General features: G+C 40.0%; 1 protein-coding gene across 2 annotated transcripts in view; it reads right to left on the reverse strand.

The window, feature by feature from the left end:
* TTBK2 (tau tubulin kinase 2) overlaps positions 1–18,487 on the reverse strand; it is a 156,198-nt gene that overhangs the window by 88,566 nt on the left and 49,145 nt on the right. For both annotated transcript variants that reach the window (XM_060261419.1, XM_060261418.1), the window contains exons 4-6: positions 12,034–12,107; positions 7,173–7,313; positions 4,164–4,268 (exon numbers count right to left, since the gene is read on the reverse strand). In XM_060261419.1, coding sequence (XP_060117402.1) covers positions 4,164–4,268; positions 7,173–7,313; positions 12,034–12,107 — 320 coding nt within the window. The remainder of the gene's footprint in view (positions 1–4,163; positions 4,269–7,172; positions 7,314–12,033; positions 12,108–18,487) is intronic.

Consider the following 18,487-nt stretch of genomic DNA (forward strand, 5'->3'; position numbering starts at 1 on the left):
CCAGCTCCCGGAAGAAGTGCGGGCCCTGCGGAGCCTTGAACAGTTCCGCAGGGCCTGCAAGACCATCCTTTTTAAGATGGCCTTTGCCAATTGAATGATCGATGGATTTGCTTAAAGTGACTTGCCATCATATTTGCTGATAGAATAGCACCAGAAATGTTGGTTTTTTTAACTTATAACTAGAATGTTTTAAGATTAATGTTGTTTCTAATACCCACTGTATAACTTATTGTATGAAATGCTGTTAGCCACCCTGAGCCTGCTTTGGCGGGGAGGGCGGGATATAAATAAAATGTTATTATTATTATAGTAGGTGGTGGCGGCTACAAGCATAGCCAGTTTCAAGAGGGGATTGGATAAAAATATGGAGCAGAGCATATTGTTGGAACTGTCTGGGGCAGTGGTGCTCTGTATTCTTGGTGCTGGGGGGCACAAAGTGGAAGGGCTTCTAGTCCCACTTGTGAACCTCCTGATGGCACTTGGGTTTGTTTTTGTTTTTTGGCCACTGTGTGACACAGAGTGTTGGAATGGATGGGCCATTGGCCTGATCCAACATGGCTTCTCTTATGTTCTTATGCTTTTAATACATGTTGCCTATTTGAAAATAACCTGGTTCAGGATGTTCCAACTCCCTTCATTTTTGGCACTGCAATTCCCTTTATTATTCTGAGGGTGCTCGTCAGTTTCTAAACATGGGGCATTATTGTCTGATAAGTTATGCCTGCCACAGAGATTCTTAGCTTCCACTTAAACAGCATAGAGGGGATATCTAAAGATAACCTGGGTCACAATGTTCCTATGCCTTTCATTTCTGGCCCCAAATCTACTACAAGTATCCTGAAGCTGGTGGCCACAAATGGACAGATGGATGGACAGGCTAATTCTCTTATTACTATAGATTCATGGTAACAGCAAGGCAAGTGATTTGTTTTATTGTGATATTTGGTTAGAATATGGTCATGGGGGGGTCAGGTGGAATCTTTGTCTGGGAGTCCATGGTAGCTCTCAGCAGCCTTGCTTGAGGCCCGTGTGGACTGTGCAACGGAACCAGCAGCAGTCAGGGAAGTCCTTGTGGGTCATCACCTGTTTTACTAGGGACCTGTTTATTTCCTTGTATTTGCTTAACTTGTATTCAGCACAGATGTAACTAAGTATGACGAGCTTTTATTGTTTTTTTCATTGCTGCTATGGTAGTGTCAGGTGGCAGGAACATGCCAGTGGTCTTCCACTAAGGGAAAAACTCACCACCAGACATCAGACCAGCAGTTCCCTAAAATATTCTTTTTTATTGCTTAAAGACAGCTCCCTGTTTGTTCACAGGCATTGTTTTCTTCACCTGCCTGGTTTTATCCCTTTAAACCCTCAGAGATGAGATTCTGAATTGAATCCCACAGGTATCATGAATTAAGTTCTTTACTCCGTTAACACTTAGAAACAAATTCAAAATTGAGCACAGTTTTATGTAACAAACTACCTACCTATTGGTGTTTACAGTATTTTTTTCCCTTGAGTAGAGTAATGGAAAGTACTCTGGAAAATGAGAAATGCATATGGTATAGAATTTGTGCTCTTGATTTCACATCTAGTGTGAGCTAGCTGTCAAAGTAACACTTTTCAATATATACAAAGAAGAAGTGATCATGAACAGCTGCTTTTTCTACTGCAGAATAAGCTTAAAGCTACAACACTTTTAAAGAACAGAGATGAGGCATATCTAACTAAGACTTATGCAAAGCAGCTTGAGACTTGGGGTGTATTTTATAAACAACTCCATAATTATATTATAAACAAGTTCTTCCTTCAGTTGTGGTGATGGAAGCTGCCATTAGGTCACAGATAATTTATGGCAACCCCATAGGGTTTTCAAAGCAAGAGACAAACAGAGGTGATTTGCCATTGCCTCTCTCTGCATCATGTCCCTGGACTAGGGTTTCCAAGTCTTATCTAGCTTCGGGTGTGAGATTGTTTCTGCGTGTACGGCATGATAACATCACCTGGAAGTGACATTATAGCACCAGGCACGTTGTATGGCACTCTAGCAATCTGGTAAAAACTCTATGGCACTACAGTTTTTTACCTGACTGCTAAAACGTTGCATGTGCAACGTTTCTAGCATGATAATGTTACTTCTGGGTGACATCATTGCACCAAGGACATTGCAGTGTGCCAGAGCTCTTTAAGGGCAGAGCTCCCCTCCAGTCTATTATGGGGTGGTGGGTTGAAGGCAGTGTTCCCTATAAGCTGAGCTAGTGTGAGCTAGCTCACAGTTTTTTTAGTCTCTGACTCACACATTTTTTTGTCTTAGCTCAGGAAAGATGGTCCCAGAGCAAACTAATTTATGCAGCAGCCAAATCACTCACTCACAACATTAATGCCAGTAGCTCACAAAGTAGAATTTTCACTCAAGACTCCACAGCATAGAGGGAACAGTGATTGGAGGTCCTGAAACTGGGGGAACCCCTGCCCCAGCAGGAACTAGGGAAGCCTACCCTGTACTTGCTTGGTGTTTTCCCATCCAACTGGGCTAATCCTGCTTAGCTTCTGAAATCTGACGAGATCGAGCTATCCTGAGCTATCGAGGTCAGGGTTCCTTCAGTTGTACATGGGCATTAATTTTCAACCAGACACTTAGGACTATGCAGTATTTCTTGTGACCCCTCAATACTTTTACCATTCCATTTTCAAGAATCAGAAGGAAGCATAGGCATAGAAACATCAGAGAAACACTGCCTTGGAAAGGGAGTCACATCTATAATAATATCTGTATACACTATATTAATAGAATTTGGGACTACCCTGTCTGTAGAAACAGCAGAGGATTAAGTTAATATCTACTGAAGATTTCATCACCTTCCATATTGTCTTTCCAGTAAAAATTATTCCAGTGAATCATTAATTACACTATTTTGATTCTACATACTGACATGTTAGACCTGAATAAATAGTAGCCTACTGAGATGAGTCTCAAAAGAGACTGCAATACCACTCCAAGTTCAACAAAACCTTCCCTTGTTAACAAAAGAGTTGATTAATGTTCAATAATCAACAGCTTTATTGACATACATATTGCATCTTGCTCTCATTTTAGAGTCAAGGACTCCAAAGGGTACAAAAGGTACAAATGAATTACGATTTATCTACAAACAAATTTCAACGTAAGAATTTATATATCCTAATAATGAATTGGGAGGAGAGCAAAAGGATCCCTGACTTTCCAATTGACTTGTTTCCATCTCAAGATATAGAATTTATATAATAAAAAATAGCAGAGTTGTTATCCTTTAACATGTAGAAATGGCTATGGTAGAGAAACACTGATGTATTATTAACTTACAAATGTGTGATATTTCCTGTCTCTTTTTTGCAAGCTACAGCTTTCATGATTGAAAGGTGAGGTAAAATATTTTTAATTATGCAACAGGTTAGGAGAAAACCAGGTCTGCAAAATGATGGAAACCATTGCAGAAAAGGCTGTTCAAAAGTTTTGATCAACTACATGAAGAGATGACACCAAACAGTAGCTATCCCCAAAAAGTTTGGTTTGGCCTAAAGTAAGTACCACAAATCAACAACCTCTGAATCAAGATTAGGTACATCAGATCATGTAAGAGAGCCTTTGAGAAGGCTCTACTATATTTGTATCAAACACAATGAAATATCCATTTATATTTATATAATTTTTTTTCTATTCTATATTTTCATAAATGCATTACAACACAAACTTATTATAATGAAATTGCTTTGGTTCAAAGACTGAAATATTACAACTCTGAAAAATAATATAGCTCTTTATACTAAAATTATTCCTTCCACAATCTTATTTATTTTTAAATCAGGTACAGCATGATTCGGCAATAGAATCCAGTATTGAAATGTAGCTTTTTACTCTATTTGCCCTCTGGATAGGCCCGCTGATGCACATAAAATATACAACATTGCTCAAGGTCACAGAATATGTCAATAGCTCAGGACAAAATTAGAAACTTGATTACAGCCAATTCCTATTCCCTTATACTAACCGCTGGGATCATATAAACATCTCTATTTGTAAAATGATGCATCCAACATGGATAAAACAGTTAGAACTAGCAAACATTTTAAGAGATAGTTCTGTACATCAAATTAAATGTCCTTTGTATAAAACACTCATTAAAGTTTCTTACTGGTCTGACATCCCCGCATGAATTTGTAAACTGACGTGCCAAGCCAAAATCCAGCATGTAACACTTTCTCCAAGTGCTAGGGAAACGCCCCATAGCAAAGTTGGACTAGAAGAAAAAAGACAGAAAATTACTTTTATTCTTTTTTAGCATTTAAACTATCTACTAAAATGTGTGCCTTCACTTCATATCATTTATAACCATTAGAATAGATATCATTTATCACCATTAGAATAAATACATCAGATACATTTTACACTGTATGCCCAAAAGAAGAAAGAGTCCTTCATAGCTATAATGATTAGAGTTTTTGTAGAGATTCACACTCTTGGGTTTAGAATAATTATACTCACCATATCAAAGAAATCAGTACTTAGCTATAATAAGAGGTGTTTGTCTACATAGATTTATGGAATTTTCTTCTAAGTTCACTAAGTTCTGTACAAGGTGAGAACATACAGACTTAGATTAAAAATATTCTTAATAGCAAACATCCTCTCAAACACTTCCTAGAAACCATTGCTTTCTAATTAGTATCTATACAAAACCATATCATTAGCAAATAAACTACACTTTGATAATGTACAATAACAGCTTCTCTTTTACAAGATACAGCCTTTGTCTAATTTTTACAGCAGATTTTCAGTGCAAAAAAGTCCACAAAAGACCAGGATAAAGGCAGCCTAATGTGCACATGCCCAAGCATTTCTATATGCTATTCAATACACTACATGCATCCTTTCTGGCATGAACTGTTCATGCTCCTCCACAAGGTCCCCAGACTCTCTTGATAAGGACATAGGGATGGAAACATAGCAGAACTCTTGTGAACATGTTATGTTCTGGGTGACCCTGAACCAGTAAACTTAACCTACTTCACAGAGCTGAAGTGAGGACAAAATTGAGGAGAGGAGAACAATGTAAGGTATTCTGAATCCCCATTTGGGAGAAAGAAGTAAGAAAGATGGGGTAAAAATGAAGTAAATAAATAAACAATAGATGAATAAATACTTCTGTCCTTAAGGCCAGAACTAGATAGTCATATACATGGTTACTACAAAAAACCTCAAAACCCTACATCTTCCCACCATGTGTGTCTCTGTGTGAAGTGCCATCAAGTCGTACCAAACTTATGGTGACCCATAGGGTTTTCAAGGCAAAAGATGTTCAGAGGTGGTTCACCATTGCCTTACTCTGCATTGTGACCCTGGACTTCCTTGGTGGTCTCCCATTCTAGCACTAACCAGGGCCAACCCAGATTAGTTCGCTTCTGAGTTCTGAAGCAAACAAGTTAGCCTAGGCCATCCCAGTCAGGGCTTCTCACCATCCCAACATCAAATACAAAAGAGATGATATGGGGAGAAGATGTGAGGATTCAACTTTAATGGGAGCCATGATTGTGACAAAATGTCTTACTTCTTGCCTTTTATTACTATGTGTTACAGGATAAAGAAATACAGGATTGCTGTTTTCAATGGCCAACATGTGCACCACAATATTTAACCCTGGCCTGAAAGACTGCAGCCACTGAAGATGGCTTAATGGTTTTGGATTAAAAATTGGAACCTTATGAGTTTCAACACAGAGGCCCCAATCCAATGCAATGTTCAAAGCATCTAAACCCATGTATTTCAGTGAGTTCAAGTGAACTTAAGTCTGTCTCTTGTTTTCTGTCAATCAATATAATTTGTTCAAAATGTTGCCTAGTGGGCATCCAAAAACATGACAAAAATGTATTAATGGTTCTCAATTACTATGGAGGCTTTTCCTGAATGAGCAACATATCTGTAGCTTGAATTTAGGCAAGGAGAGAAGAGACCACTTTGGGTTTAACTTAACTAAATTAGGAGACACATGGGCAGGGCTGGCTTGCCCACTAGGCAATTGCCTAGGGCACCGGCAGGGTGGGGGCACCAAATTCAGCCTTCCCCCCTGCCCCGCCCCCTAGGCAAATGCCTATTTGCCTCCCTAGCCGCCTCCTTCTCCCTCCCTTCCTATCCATATTAATGCCCAGGCAGGAACCGGCAGTAAAGTGTCACGTTCCCAGGGCTCTTTAAAGGCACCCCCTGCTGATCAGCTGATCAGTGGGGGGGCACTTTTAAAGAGCCCCAGGAATGTGGCAGTTTACCACTGGTTCCCATCCGGGCATTAAATTAGAGAGGAAAGGAGGAAGGAGGAGGCGGTGCTGCAGAGGGGGGTGAGGGGCGACGGATGTGGTGCCGCAGAAGGGGGCAACTGGAAGCAAGGCTGCCTGGGGTGCTATGCATTGTAGAGCCGGCCCTGCACATGGGGGCAGGGTACAAGGACAATAGTGCCATAAGTTTCTGAAGAATAAATCCAAATACAACCTCAATTTAGATCCAAGACTATTGGGGGGTGTTAAGTCTGTCCCCTTGCATAGTTTTCCTAGCTTGTGGTGGCCCTAGCGGAGCTGTTCTTTGTCCCAGTAGCTCACACCAACTTTGTGTAGTCATTTTAGGTTAGGAAAACATCATGTGAGGGGAGGTTTAAACCTCCCTCTCACCACAATTAGTACAAATCAGAATTCCATCTGCCTTTTTTAAACACTTGAGAATGCTACATGCAGACCTCCCGTGCCTAGTTGGATCCTAATATTTGTAAATAAAACCAATAGTAAAATATAAGTGGTCTGTCTTCTAAATGAAATTAAAAGTTCAAGCAATATACCAGCTTCTTTCTATGTTGGGAAATAATAGGGTCTCAGTAGAGGTTGTTATCACTCTTGATTTTTTTATATATATTGTGCTGTCTTTTATAGCCCAAAACAATTATTACTGCTGGATGAGGAATTTAACATAGATCAAAAGCAGATACATAAAAAATACAAAATCAAGCATTATCCTTTAAAATATGCACTGCTATCTTAACAGGTTTATATTCAATTTCCTAGTACTCATCATGAGATCACCATCTAATAAACCACAGTATAAAGACACCAGATGCAGTTTACATTAATTATTCATTTTGACAAATATTTCTGTAGAAACTCACTGGTTTAATATCTCGGTGTAAAAACCCAACAGAATGAATGCTCTCAATAGACTCCAGAATTTGTTTTCCAAGCCTCAAGGTAGTTCCAATAGTGAAGGTCCCCCTAGATTGACTTCGACGTAGATCTGCCAAGTTCCGACCCTGAGAAAGTCAGAAAGTATTTTCAGTGCAGGGCCAACATAAACACACTCATAGAACCAGAAACCATCAGCTCATAATGAAGAAATTATGCATACAGCATACATTATACAGAAATTATACATTATACAGAAATTATACATTATACAGAAATTATACATTATACAGAAATTATACATTATACAGAAATTATGCATACAGCATACAGATTCTTTCTGGAATTACTCTAATCAAGTATAATCTTGAAAGTGGCATTTAAAGTACCAAAATATTTTAGAAGATAGATATGTCCTTTTTAAAAATGCACTGACAGTTCCCTACAGCTAAAAAATTACATTATGTCCAGTACACTGACATTTTTCATTAGATGTTCTGAATATAGCTACAATCCTTAATGCCATACAAGACAACAACGTTCAGAATTACTTTACGATACTGTTTCCATTGCGTTCTGCAACTGCCAAAACTGCTATGAAATATACAATCATAGCAGCAATTCCTAATAAAAAGTTATTTCCATCTAACAGAGTAAAACTATACTCACAACTTCCAATAAGTAATAAGGACTCAAACGATCTCTACTACAATTTTTAACTGGCATTACACTTCAAAAAGGCTCAAGGCAAATGCCACCAATGTAAAAGGACTTTTGTAGCCATAATCAGTAACACCTGATCTTCCCATTCATTAAAGGCAACACAGAATAACAGATCACCACCAGTAAAAATATACATACATTCATCCATTCAAAAATCAATACAAATACCCAGGGTTGCCAGTCCCCGGGTGGGGGCAGGGGATCCCCCGGTTTGGAGACCCTCCCCCCGCTTCAGGGTCATCAGAAAGCGGGGGGAGGGAAGGGAAATGTCTGCTGGGAACTCTATTATTCCCTATGGAGATTTATTCCCATAAAAAATCATGGAGAATTGATCTGTAGGTATCTGGGGCTCTGGGGGGGCTGTTTTTTGGGGTAGAGGCATCAAATTTTCAGTATAGCATTTAGTGCCTCTCCCCAAAATACCCCCCAAGTTTCAAAAAGATTGGACCAGGGGGTCCAATTCTATGAGCCCCAAAAGAAGGTGCCCCTATCCTTTATTATTTCCTATGGAAGGAAGGAATTGAAAAGGTGTGCCGTCCCTTTAAATGTGATGGCCAGAACTTCCTTGGAGTTCATTTATGCTTGTCTCACCCTTGCTCCCGGCTCCACCCCTAATGTCTCCTGGCTCCACCCCCAAAGTCCCAGATATTTCTTGAATTGGACTTTGCAACCCTACAAATACCTCAAAAATAGTCTTGTAAATTATAAGAGTTAAATTGTGTTTGTCTGTGTCCTTTATAAAGTCTGTATCTCTGCTACCTAATATTAAATAGGTACACACACGGCCTGGCCCGACAAGATCTTTATGTCAGATCTGGCCCTCATAAAAAATGAGTTTCACACCCCTGTTCTAAACTGTCACCTGAAGTCAGTAATGGGTTGGATGTGGGTCAACAAGCTGAAACTTAATCCTGGCAAAAGAAAACTGTTCTGGGCTAGTAGAAAGACAGACCAGGGACTTGAGCTCTCCCCTGTCCTGAATGTCATTACACTCCTATTAAAAGTCAGGTTCACCATACCGTGTGCCATACTGCAAATATATGGTTTCTTTTAAGACTTCTGTGCATGCCTGTTTGTGATAACTACCATGACTTCTCAGAGGTTCAGAGGTCCCCAGGCTATTTCCACCATTTGAGACCCCTAGCCATAATAAAATAAAAATAAAAATGACTCATTATGCGCATATAGGAAAGGAAAGGTCCCCTGTGCAAGCGCCAGTCATTTCTGTAGTCACTGTTCAACAAGTTTATCCTAGTAAGAAACAAAAAAGTCTTCTCTGACTAGGCCGAGATAACACTCTTGGAGGTCAGAGTGTATCAGTTTAACTTTAAGAGGAAAAGCTTTCAAACAGACCCAAACTTCAGGAGACTGTTGTCCTAATTCAGCTCACAGGGCTATCCTGCTACACAATTTGGAATTCCACAGATGGAACATAGGAATTTAAGAATAACTAAGTCAAAGGACTCCTCTATTTTGTCAATCCAGATACCAACCCAATATAAATTTTGCGCGGCCACCTTGGCATTAAACAGTTTGATGGAAGCTGTGATATACTGAGCCCCAGATTAAGAAAAGAAATGACAAATTATATTTGTTAAATTAGTTTAGTTTATTAAATTTATACCCCGCCCTCCCCAAGGCTGATGATGCTGTAATAGGGTTGCCAATCCCCAGGTGGGGGCAGGGGATCCCCTGGTTTGGAGGCCCTCCCCCGCTTCAGGGTCGTCAGAAAGCGGGGGGAGGGGAATGTCTGCTGGGAACTCTATTATTCCCTATGGAGATATATTCTCCTAGAAAATCATGGGTATCTGGGGCTCTGGAGGGCTGTTTTTTTGAGGTAGAGGCACCAAATATTCAATACAGCATCTAGTGCCTCTCCCCAAAATATCCCCCAAGTTTCAAAACGATTGAACCAGGGGGTCCAATTCTATGAGCCCCAAAAGAAGGTGCCCCTATCCTTCATTATTTCCTATGGGAGGAAGGCATTGAAAAGGTGTGCCGTCCCTTTAAATGTGATGGCCAGAACTCCCTTTGGAGTTCAATGATGCTTGTCACAGCCTTGATCTTGGCTCCACCCCTAATGTCTCCTGGCTCCACCCCCAAAGTCTCCCAGCTCCACCCCCAAAGTCCCCAGATATTTCTTAAATTGGACTTGGCAACCCTATGCTGTAACCAGTCTTTTAACATAAGCAGCTTGCACTGACCAAGTTAAATCTCTGGTCAAACCAGACCCCTATTTAAAAAAGGGGACGTTCTCAATATCATCACCATTAATTTTTCACTTCTGGTGTACATGAGAGATTTCTACCAAAAAACAACCATCTTAGATTTTTGAAAGTTACCTATTAAGTGTTCTGATAACTACTACAGGTCCTGGTAACTACTACACATGTAAAATTGGAGATGCAAACCAACAGTTGGCACCAAAGTCTCAATTATGCACATCACCTTTCATTTTCATATTTTCTTTTTAAGAAGAAGAAGAAGAAGAAGATATTGGATTTATATCCCGCCCTCCACTCCGAAGAGTCTCAGAGCGGCTCACAATCTCCTTTACCTTCCTCCCCCACAACAGACACCCTGTGAGGTGGGTGGGGCTGGAGAGGGCTCTCACAGCAGCTGCCCTTTCAAGGACAACCTCTGCCAGAGCTATGGCTGACCCAAGGCCATGCCAGCAGGTGCAAGTGGAGGAGTGGGGAATCAAACCCGGTTCTCCCAGATAAGAGTCTGCACACTTAACCACTACACCAAACTGGCTCTCCATATATTATTTAATCTTCATATATTATGTTTATAAAATTCATATGTTTTTAAAAAATTAAATTGCTTTCAACAACAATTAAAAATTTAATTAACAAAATTTATATACACCCCTTATAAGGGTCATAAAGACAGCTAACAAATTAAAATATACATAATAAAAATCTCCTTAAAAACCATTAAACCAATAAAACCCCCATATAATTAAAACATGTAAAACCAGAGTTACAATACATAAAAACAACAATTAAAGAACTGAGCAGGATGGAAAGATGAGTGATGGAACACCAAATGAAATGAAAAAGACTTTACTTATTGGCACAAGATATTAACAGAAGTAGACAAATAAATCTTCCTGGGTATGGAGTTCCCAAATGTTGGTGCCATTCCCAAATTACCATATGCCTAAACTCAGGAGATGGGCACCTGAAGTCAGGTCTCCAAACATGACCTTACTGTCTTGCAGGTTCATAAGAGAGCAGATAGTTGTGAAAGGCCTTTTCTACCAACTGAGGGGACCAACATAGCCTCTTACGCTTTTGACAAACCAAGTTTGTTTCAAACTGTAAAGCTTCCCCTCAGTTATAAGAGGTTCTTAAGGTAGCAACTGTAAGGGCCTGGAGGCCCCCACTCCCTCTCCCAGCCATTTCACCCATGCCCTCTAGGAACAAGCATCTCTATCTCCTCCTCTCCTGTCCTCATGGGCTTACAGACAGAGTCCAAAGTAAATCTGGAGCACCAGCTTTTTTCAACAGTCTGGAAAAGTTTAAATTCTGGAATTTCCTATACATACTGACATTTCTATGCTCAAAACCAAAGTTGACAGAATTCTACTCAAACTGCTCTTGCCACATGTTTTTTTTTACTGCTAGAGAATACCCTTCCCCCACCAAACACAAATATTTTTTCCCCCAAAGTGTTGGAAAAATAAAGCATGCTGCTGCTCTGTAGTAGTTCTGTTCATTCCTTTTATTCCTGTTTCTCAAGATTCTTAGCTTAGTGGTATTCAGGCAAAGTATTGTTTTTCTCAGCTGCCCAAGTTAGAGAATCCAAGTACTGCTGCCTACAGCTTTTTCAAGTCTTTTTTCCATACCAGTTTTTTTTTTTTTGCCTAAAGAAACTTGCATATTCTTTCATTCCCAATGTTACTTTTCACACATAAGTAATTTCATTTAGACCAGAGTTTCCCAACCTGTGGGTCATTAAGCCTGGGTCCTAGGCTTTTACAATTTTATTAGTGCGTGCTTTAAAAAAAAAAAAAAAAAGTGGTCGTCATATACCAGGTAAATTTGAACATGTGAGTCACAATACAAGAAACGCTGGGAGTCTGATTTAGACAATCAAGTCAGAATATAAGGAACTCACCTGCAACTGCATGACAACATAGTTAAATCTGTCATTCCTTCCACAGCCAACAAATTTACAGACATGATCTTTCCCTGAGGGGGGAAAAATATATATATAATTTCAATTTTTTCCATAAATTACATTTTGAAAAAGTGCTACTTGCCTTTAAAGTTAAAAATAAATCATTTGTGGGAAAGCAAGTCTTCAAACAAAACCAAATTTCAGTGGATTAAATTTTCAGTTTTCTGCTTAACCCTCCTTCAATTTTTTTCAGTCAATATCCATGAAATAAACAGTGCATCACTATCCAAAACTTATCTCGGTGGCTGAAAGTCCAGTGTCAATAAACTACAATGATGAACCCCTACAAGCTCCAGTTTCCATTATTTCAAAACTGTCATAATTATATGCTGAAATATAATGGCAAGAAAATGTCAAGCCATTTGATCAAATATTCTTAACTGCTCAGTTTAAAAATTTAAAATATTTTAATTGTGATAAAGTTTAAAACTGATAATGTTAGTGAATTTACCCAATAAAAGTAATTTGTTTCAGAATCTCTTAAAAAAATGTAAAAGGTAAAGGTAATCCCATGTGCAAGCACCAGTCATTTCCAACTCTAGGGTGATGCTGCTTTCACGTTTTCACGGCAGACTTTTTAAGGGGTGGTTTGTCATTACCTTCCCCAATCATTTACACTTTACCTCCAGCAAGCTGGGTACTCATTTTACCGACCTTGGTAGGATGGAATGCTGAGTCAACCATGAGCCAGCTACCTGAACCCAGCTTCCAAATCAAACTCAGATCGTGATAGGGTTGCCAAATCCACCTCAAGAAATATCTGGGGACTTTGGGGATGGAGTCAGAAGACTTTGGGGGTGGAGCCAGGAGCAAGAGTATGGCAAGCACAATTGAACTCCAAAGGGAGTTCTGGCTATCACATTTAAAAGAGCTACGCTTCTTTTAAATGCCTTCCCTTTGTTTGGAAATAATGAAGGATAGGGGCACCTTATTTTGAGGCTCATAGAACTGGACCTTCCAGTCCAATCATTTTGAAACTTGGGGGGCATTTTGAGGAGAGTCAGATGGTATGCTGAAAATCTGGTGCCCCTATCTCAAAAAAACAGCCCCCCCTAAAGCCCTAGATACCCACAGATCAATTTTCCATTTTACCCTATGGGAATTTGTTTCCATAGGGAATAAAGAAGTTTCAAGCAGGCATTCCCCCCCCCCCCACTTTCTGATGACCCTGACGCAGGAGGAAGGCCTCCAAACCGGGGGATCCCCTGCCCCCACCTGGAGATCAGCAGCCCTAGGTCGTGAGCAGAGCTTGGACTGCAGTACTGCAGCTTTACCGTTCTGCGCCACAGGGCTCCTAATATAATGACTTTGGGTTTTTAAAAAAACATACAGCATGCACTGTTTTCCCAAGATGCACCAGTGTGCAATTAATGAGACCTCAGCACCAACATTTATAATGAATTTTATAGATGCAGCAGCATTCTGGCAGAACATGCTCATATGGCTACATTTAGTTGCATCTTACTCCATATCTCCAATGTAATAAAGGCATTTTAAATCAGAGGAAGCCCATTTTAATTGGAACAATAATTCCCTAACTCGTTTGAGAACCAACTTTAAAATTAGCTTTTTATTAAAGTTGTTCAATGATGAAAGAAAATGCAATGACACTATTAAAATATGTTCAAAGAAGAACTTAACGTTTTATTGACTCACTTAAAACAAAAAAAGAGTATTGACTGTATATATACACACACAGCCAATTTTAACAGAATTTATTTCACACAAAAAAAGACAAACTGTAAATATTTTCCTACAGAAAAGAAAATAGCAAGAAAATAATCATTTAGGCTATTTAAAAAGTTCTGAAAAATAGGCAGACATGCCTAATGCATCAGATACTGAAATCTGCAGACTGTAGGTTTGATGCACGTTTTATAAACAAACTCAGACAAACACACTGAGAGTTAATATTCACAAGGAAAAGAAAGTAAGGCAAGACGCACATACATGGCATGACTTTGGAAGAATATAGCACACTGAACACAAGATTGAAAGTATCACTGGAATAGGGTTCCCAAATCCCCCGCTAGGCCTGGAGACTCCAGATTTGGAGCCTCCTCCCCCCGCTGGCCATAAAAGGGAAAGCGGGGGGAGGGGAGGGAGGAGAACGGCAGCCAGAGCTCTTCCGTTTTCTCAGGCTGCTTCCCGTCCCCAGTCAGCTGGCCGGTGAAGGGAGGGGAGCCCAGCCACGCCCCCAAAGGACCATGTGCCTTTGCACCTCCGGAGGTGAGTGAGTTCTGTCCCCTGCATCAGATTTCCCAGAAACGGGGGGGGGGGGTGGAGGGGGTGGAGAGGGAAACGTCTTCTCATAGGGTATAATGGGGAATTGATCTGGAGGTTTCGGGGGCTCTGGGGGAGCTGTTTTTTGAGGTAGAGGCACCAAATTTTCAATATAGTATCTAGTGCCTCTCCCCAAAGTATCCCCCAAATTTCAAAACGATTGGACCAGGGGGTCCAATTCTATGAGCCCCAAAAGAAGGTGCCCTTATCCTTCATTATTTCCTATGGAAGGAAGACATTTAAAAAGGTGTGCTGTCCCTTTAAATGTGATGGCCAGAACTCTCTTGGAGTTCAGTTATGCTTGTCACACTCTTGTTCCTGGCTCCGCCCCAATGTCTCCTGGTCCACCCCCAAAGTCTCCTGGCTCCACCCCCAAAGTCCCCAGATATTTCTTGAATTGGACTTGGCAACCCTACACTGGAAGCAGCCCTAAGGAACCACATTTTGCTTCTCATATTACAAAAAGCAGAATTTATGCTTTCATTAACAAGGCAGAAGGATACAGAGAAGGGAAATTTAAACTTCTACTCTGAACAGAAATACTGCCTTCCTACACAGTTGCATAATTACAACTTTTTCCACACCTTTTGAAAAAACATAACCTAGAAACTGTCTAAGGGCGGAACTAGAAGAGAACATGTGGTGTGTTTTCCCCAAACCTTTAATTTTATCAAAATGCTGGTTCCAGGGCTCCAATTTGGGGGAGGGGAAAGCAGAGAGAAGAAACTTTATGGAATTCTTTTCCCTTTCACCAAAAATCACAAGTACAAATCACTTTTATTTGAACTAGGGCAGTTCCTCAGTATACACAAAACCAACATGGGGGGGAGACTCCAGGCTAAAAACAGTGTAACAATGATTCAAGTTATTTATACACTGTTCGAAAGCTGTAAGGAGGCAGCAAACATAAAACCATAGGATGCCATAAGATAATTAATAGTAAGCAGCAATAAATATTAAAATGGTAAAATCAGAAATCAATATTCAAAACAATTCAATACAGTAGCATATGAAAATAAGCAGCATAGAGTTTAGCTTTACAGCAATAAAACCCAAACATCTTCAACAAGCACAACAATTCAGTAACACCCCAATAACTGAATGGGAGAGTAAAATATATTTATAAGGCAGCTAAAGCTTACGAAGGAATGCGCAGGTGTATAGTTGAGGGATGAAGGTTCAAAGATGCCACCACAGCTACTCACCTAAATATGAAACACACTCGTTGGGGCTCTGATGCTATCCTACTGTCAATTGATACACATGAAGAAGGCAGTAAGCATGCCTCAATATGTTCAGAGCTTTTAAAAGTATGCTCTAGTATGCATTGTACTCGAACACTAAAATGGCAGCGAGTATAGCTCAGACACAGTTCAGGCAATGCCAAGTCTCAATGATATACACAGAACAGACTTCCTCAGCCAGCAACAGATTTAAATGACAAATATTTTACCTTGAATTTGACCTGCTGGGTTCAATGATGAATCATCAGTAAGACAGGACAATTAGTATCTAATTTCTTTTATCCATACCTGGCTCACCCAACATCACTGTACCTCCTCTGTTACCAGCACAGAATATTGTATTTATGCTATTTACAGTGTTCATTGTATTTAGAAGAATATTGTAGAATTGTATTTTACATTTCTCTCAAATAAAAAAAAACATAATATGAAAAAGAAAAAAGGTCATAAATCACTCTAATCTGGAGAAGATTCGTTTCCAACTCCAAACATGGCAGTTTGAATGAGCAAAACATATCTACAAAGTATTTTCAAACAATATAATGTGACTAAAGTTTCATACCACCCAACAGCCTGTCTCCGCAAGAGGCACCAATGCCTAACTTTGGGCCTAGTTGACTGTTCTATTTTGGCTCTGGTTCTGTTCAAACCCATAAACCAGCTAGGAAAGCCCAGATTAGAAAATAATACTTTGCAATGAGTATAAAATTTGTGGAAAAAAACGACTTCAGGTATGTGTAATGCACTTGCAAACTATGAAGAAATCATCGTTGTGAATCAACAAGGCTTTCTTTCAGGTCCAGAGTGGTTTAGTAGTTTTATTCATGACCAGCATGTGATGGAAAGTATGTTTACAAATAACTCTGTAGGGAAGGGGAAACTTGGGAGAACAGTAACCTCAGTGCAGAAGGACAAATGGTGCAGTAGATGAATGAGTTGTAATACTTTTATAAAATATGATTGTGTTACCACAGATCTCAGATACACGTCAGAAATAAATTCTGCTACAAAAAGGAAACGATATTCTGGATTGCATTACCATCATTCAGTTCAGGAAAACATTACATGGCAATACTTACATCAATAAGTCTTCAGCTAAACTACTTCAGCTAAACTACACTTTGATCATACTGTAAATAGATGTGAATTTAAAAGTTCCTGCAACTAAACCGGTAGTATGGTGGCAATACTCTAGTGATTCTCTGTATTGAATAAAGGACTGCTTTTGAGCACATGAAGAACTCCATTTTTAGAAGACTACATCACGGTGGGATGGTGGCTCAGTGGTAGAGCATCTGCTTGGGAAGCAGAAGGTCCCAGGTTCAATCCCCGGCATCTCCAAAAAAGGGTCCAGGCAAATAGGTGTGAAAAACCTCAGCTTGAGACCCTGGAGCGCCGTTGCCAGTCTGAGAAGACAATACTGACTTTGATGGACCAAGGGTCTGATTCAGTATAAGGCAGCTTCATATGTTCATATGCACACTCATGACAGAGCCTCAGATTTACCAACTGTACACTTTTCTATAAAGTTCAGGCATAGCTTTACTTTAGTGTGATGGCACTGGTGTTCAATTGTTCAGGGTGGTGAGAACCAGATAGGATTGTGAGGCACTCTAAAAGGATCCATCAAGGATGGGTGAGTAGGTATCAACATGGCAAATGAGGTTCAATGTGGCTAAGTGCAAAGTAATGCACATTAGGGTAAAAAATCCTAACTATAAATATACATTGATGGGGTCCGAACTGGCAGAGACTGACCATGAAAGAGATCTTGGAGTCATGGTAGATAACTCACTGAAAATGTCGAGACAGTCTCCTCTTAGTCACCTAAGAAAGGTGCTCCGACCTTAATTAATCTTGGTTGCTTGCTTCTGTATTTTTCCAACTAGTATTCTTTTTTTAGATACTGTTGTGAGATGAGGGGAAGGGGGAAGGGGAGCAGAAAATGCTGTGATGGAAAGTGGTCCAGGCATCTTTGTAACTAGGAAGAAAGGGAAAATATGCTCATTGCTTGAAAAAAGAGCATTCTTTCCAGCTGAGAGGGATAACACCTCTTGACTAGAGAGTACAAGTTTGGAAGACTGACGTTCCAAGGCTTAACATTAGGGTTGCCAGATCCAGGCTGGAAAACTCCTGGAGATTGGGGATACAGCCTGAGGAGGACAAGGACTTCAGTGCATACAGTGCCATAGAGTCCACTCTCCAAAGCATCCATTTTCTCCAGGGAAACTGGTCTCTGCATTCTGGTGATAAGCTGTAATTCCAGGGGATCCTCAGGTCCCACCTGGAGGCTGGCATCCCTACTTAGAACCCAGACTGGCTGAAGACCCCAAACATATGTGAGGTAGGGTCTGAAAAAGGGGGCTGTTCCTTTGGGGTTCTTTGGTTTGAGCTCTTGGGGGGACTCCTTGTGGGGAACTCCATGGAGCAGGTGTTTTGCCATGAAGGAACATAGAGGGGAATGATGCTGTCATGACTTCATTCTTAATGTATACAATGCTGCCACCATGAATTTAATTCCAAACACTTTATTTAATGTTCCCCATGGAATTATGCCCAAGCTCTAAGGCTTCTTTGTTAGACTATGTGGCCCTGAGGATGAGACTCTTATGTTACTAAAATATATGAATCCAGGTTTTAACAAAATAGAACTTTATTTGTACATCAGTGTATTGATTTCAGGATGTATAACTACTCATATTTTCAGTGGATAAAACAGCAGTAATTAATAACTACTAACTGAGGTGTCACACTAATTCACTTCATACACTCCTCACTCTCAAAATCTCCTTTCTCTTCCTAACTCAAATATCTGTCAGCTTCTGTCTCTCACACTCCTATAACTCTGACAATATTAGGTTTTG

Source organism: Heteronotia binoei, chromosome 21 (assembly GCF_032191835.1).
Source record: "Heteronotia binoei isolate CCM8104 ecotype False Entrance Well chromosome 21, APGP_CSIRO_Hbin_v1, whole genome shotgun sequence".
Classification (NCBI taxonomy): domain Eukaryota; kingdom Metazoa; phylum Chordata; class Lepidosauria; order Squamata; family Gekkonidae; genus Heteronotia; species Heteronotia binoei.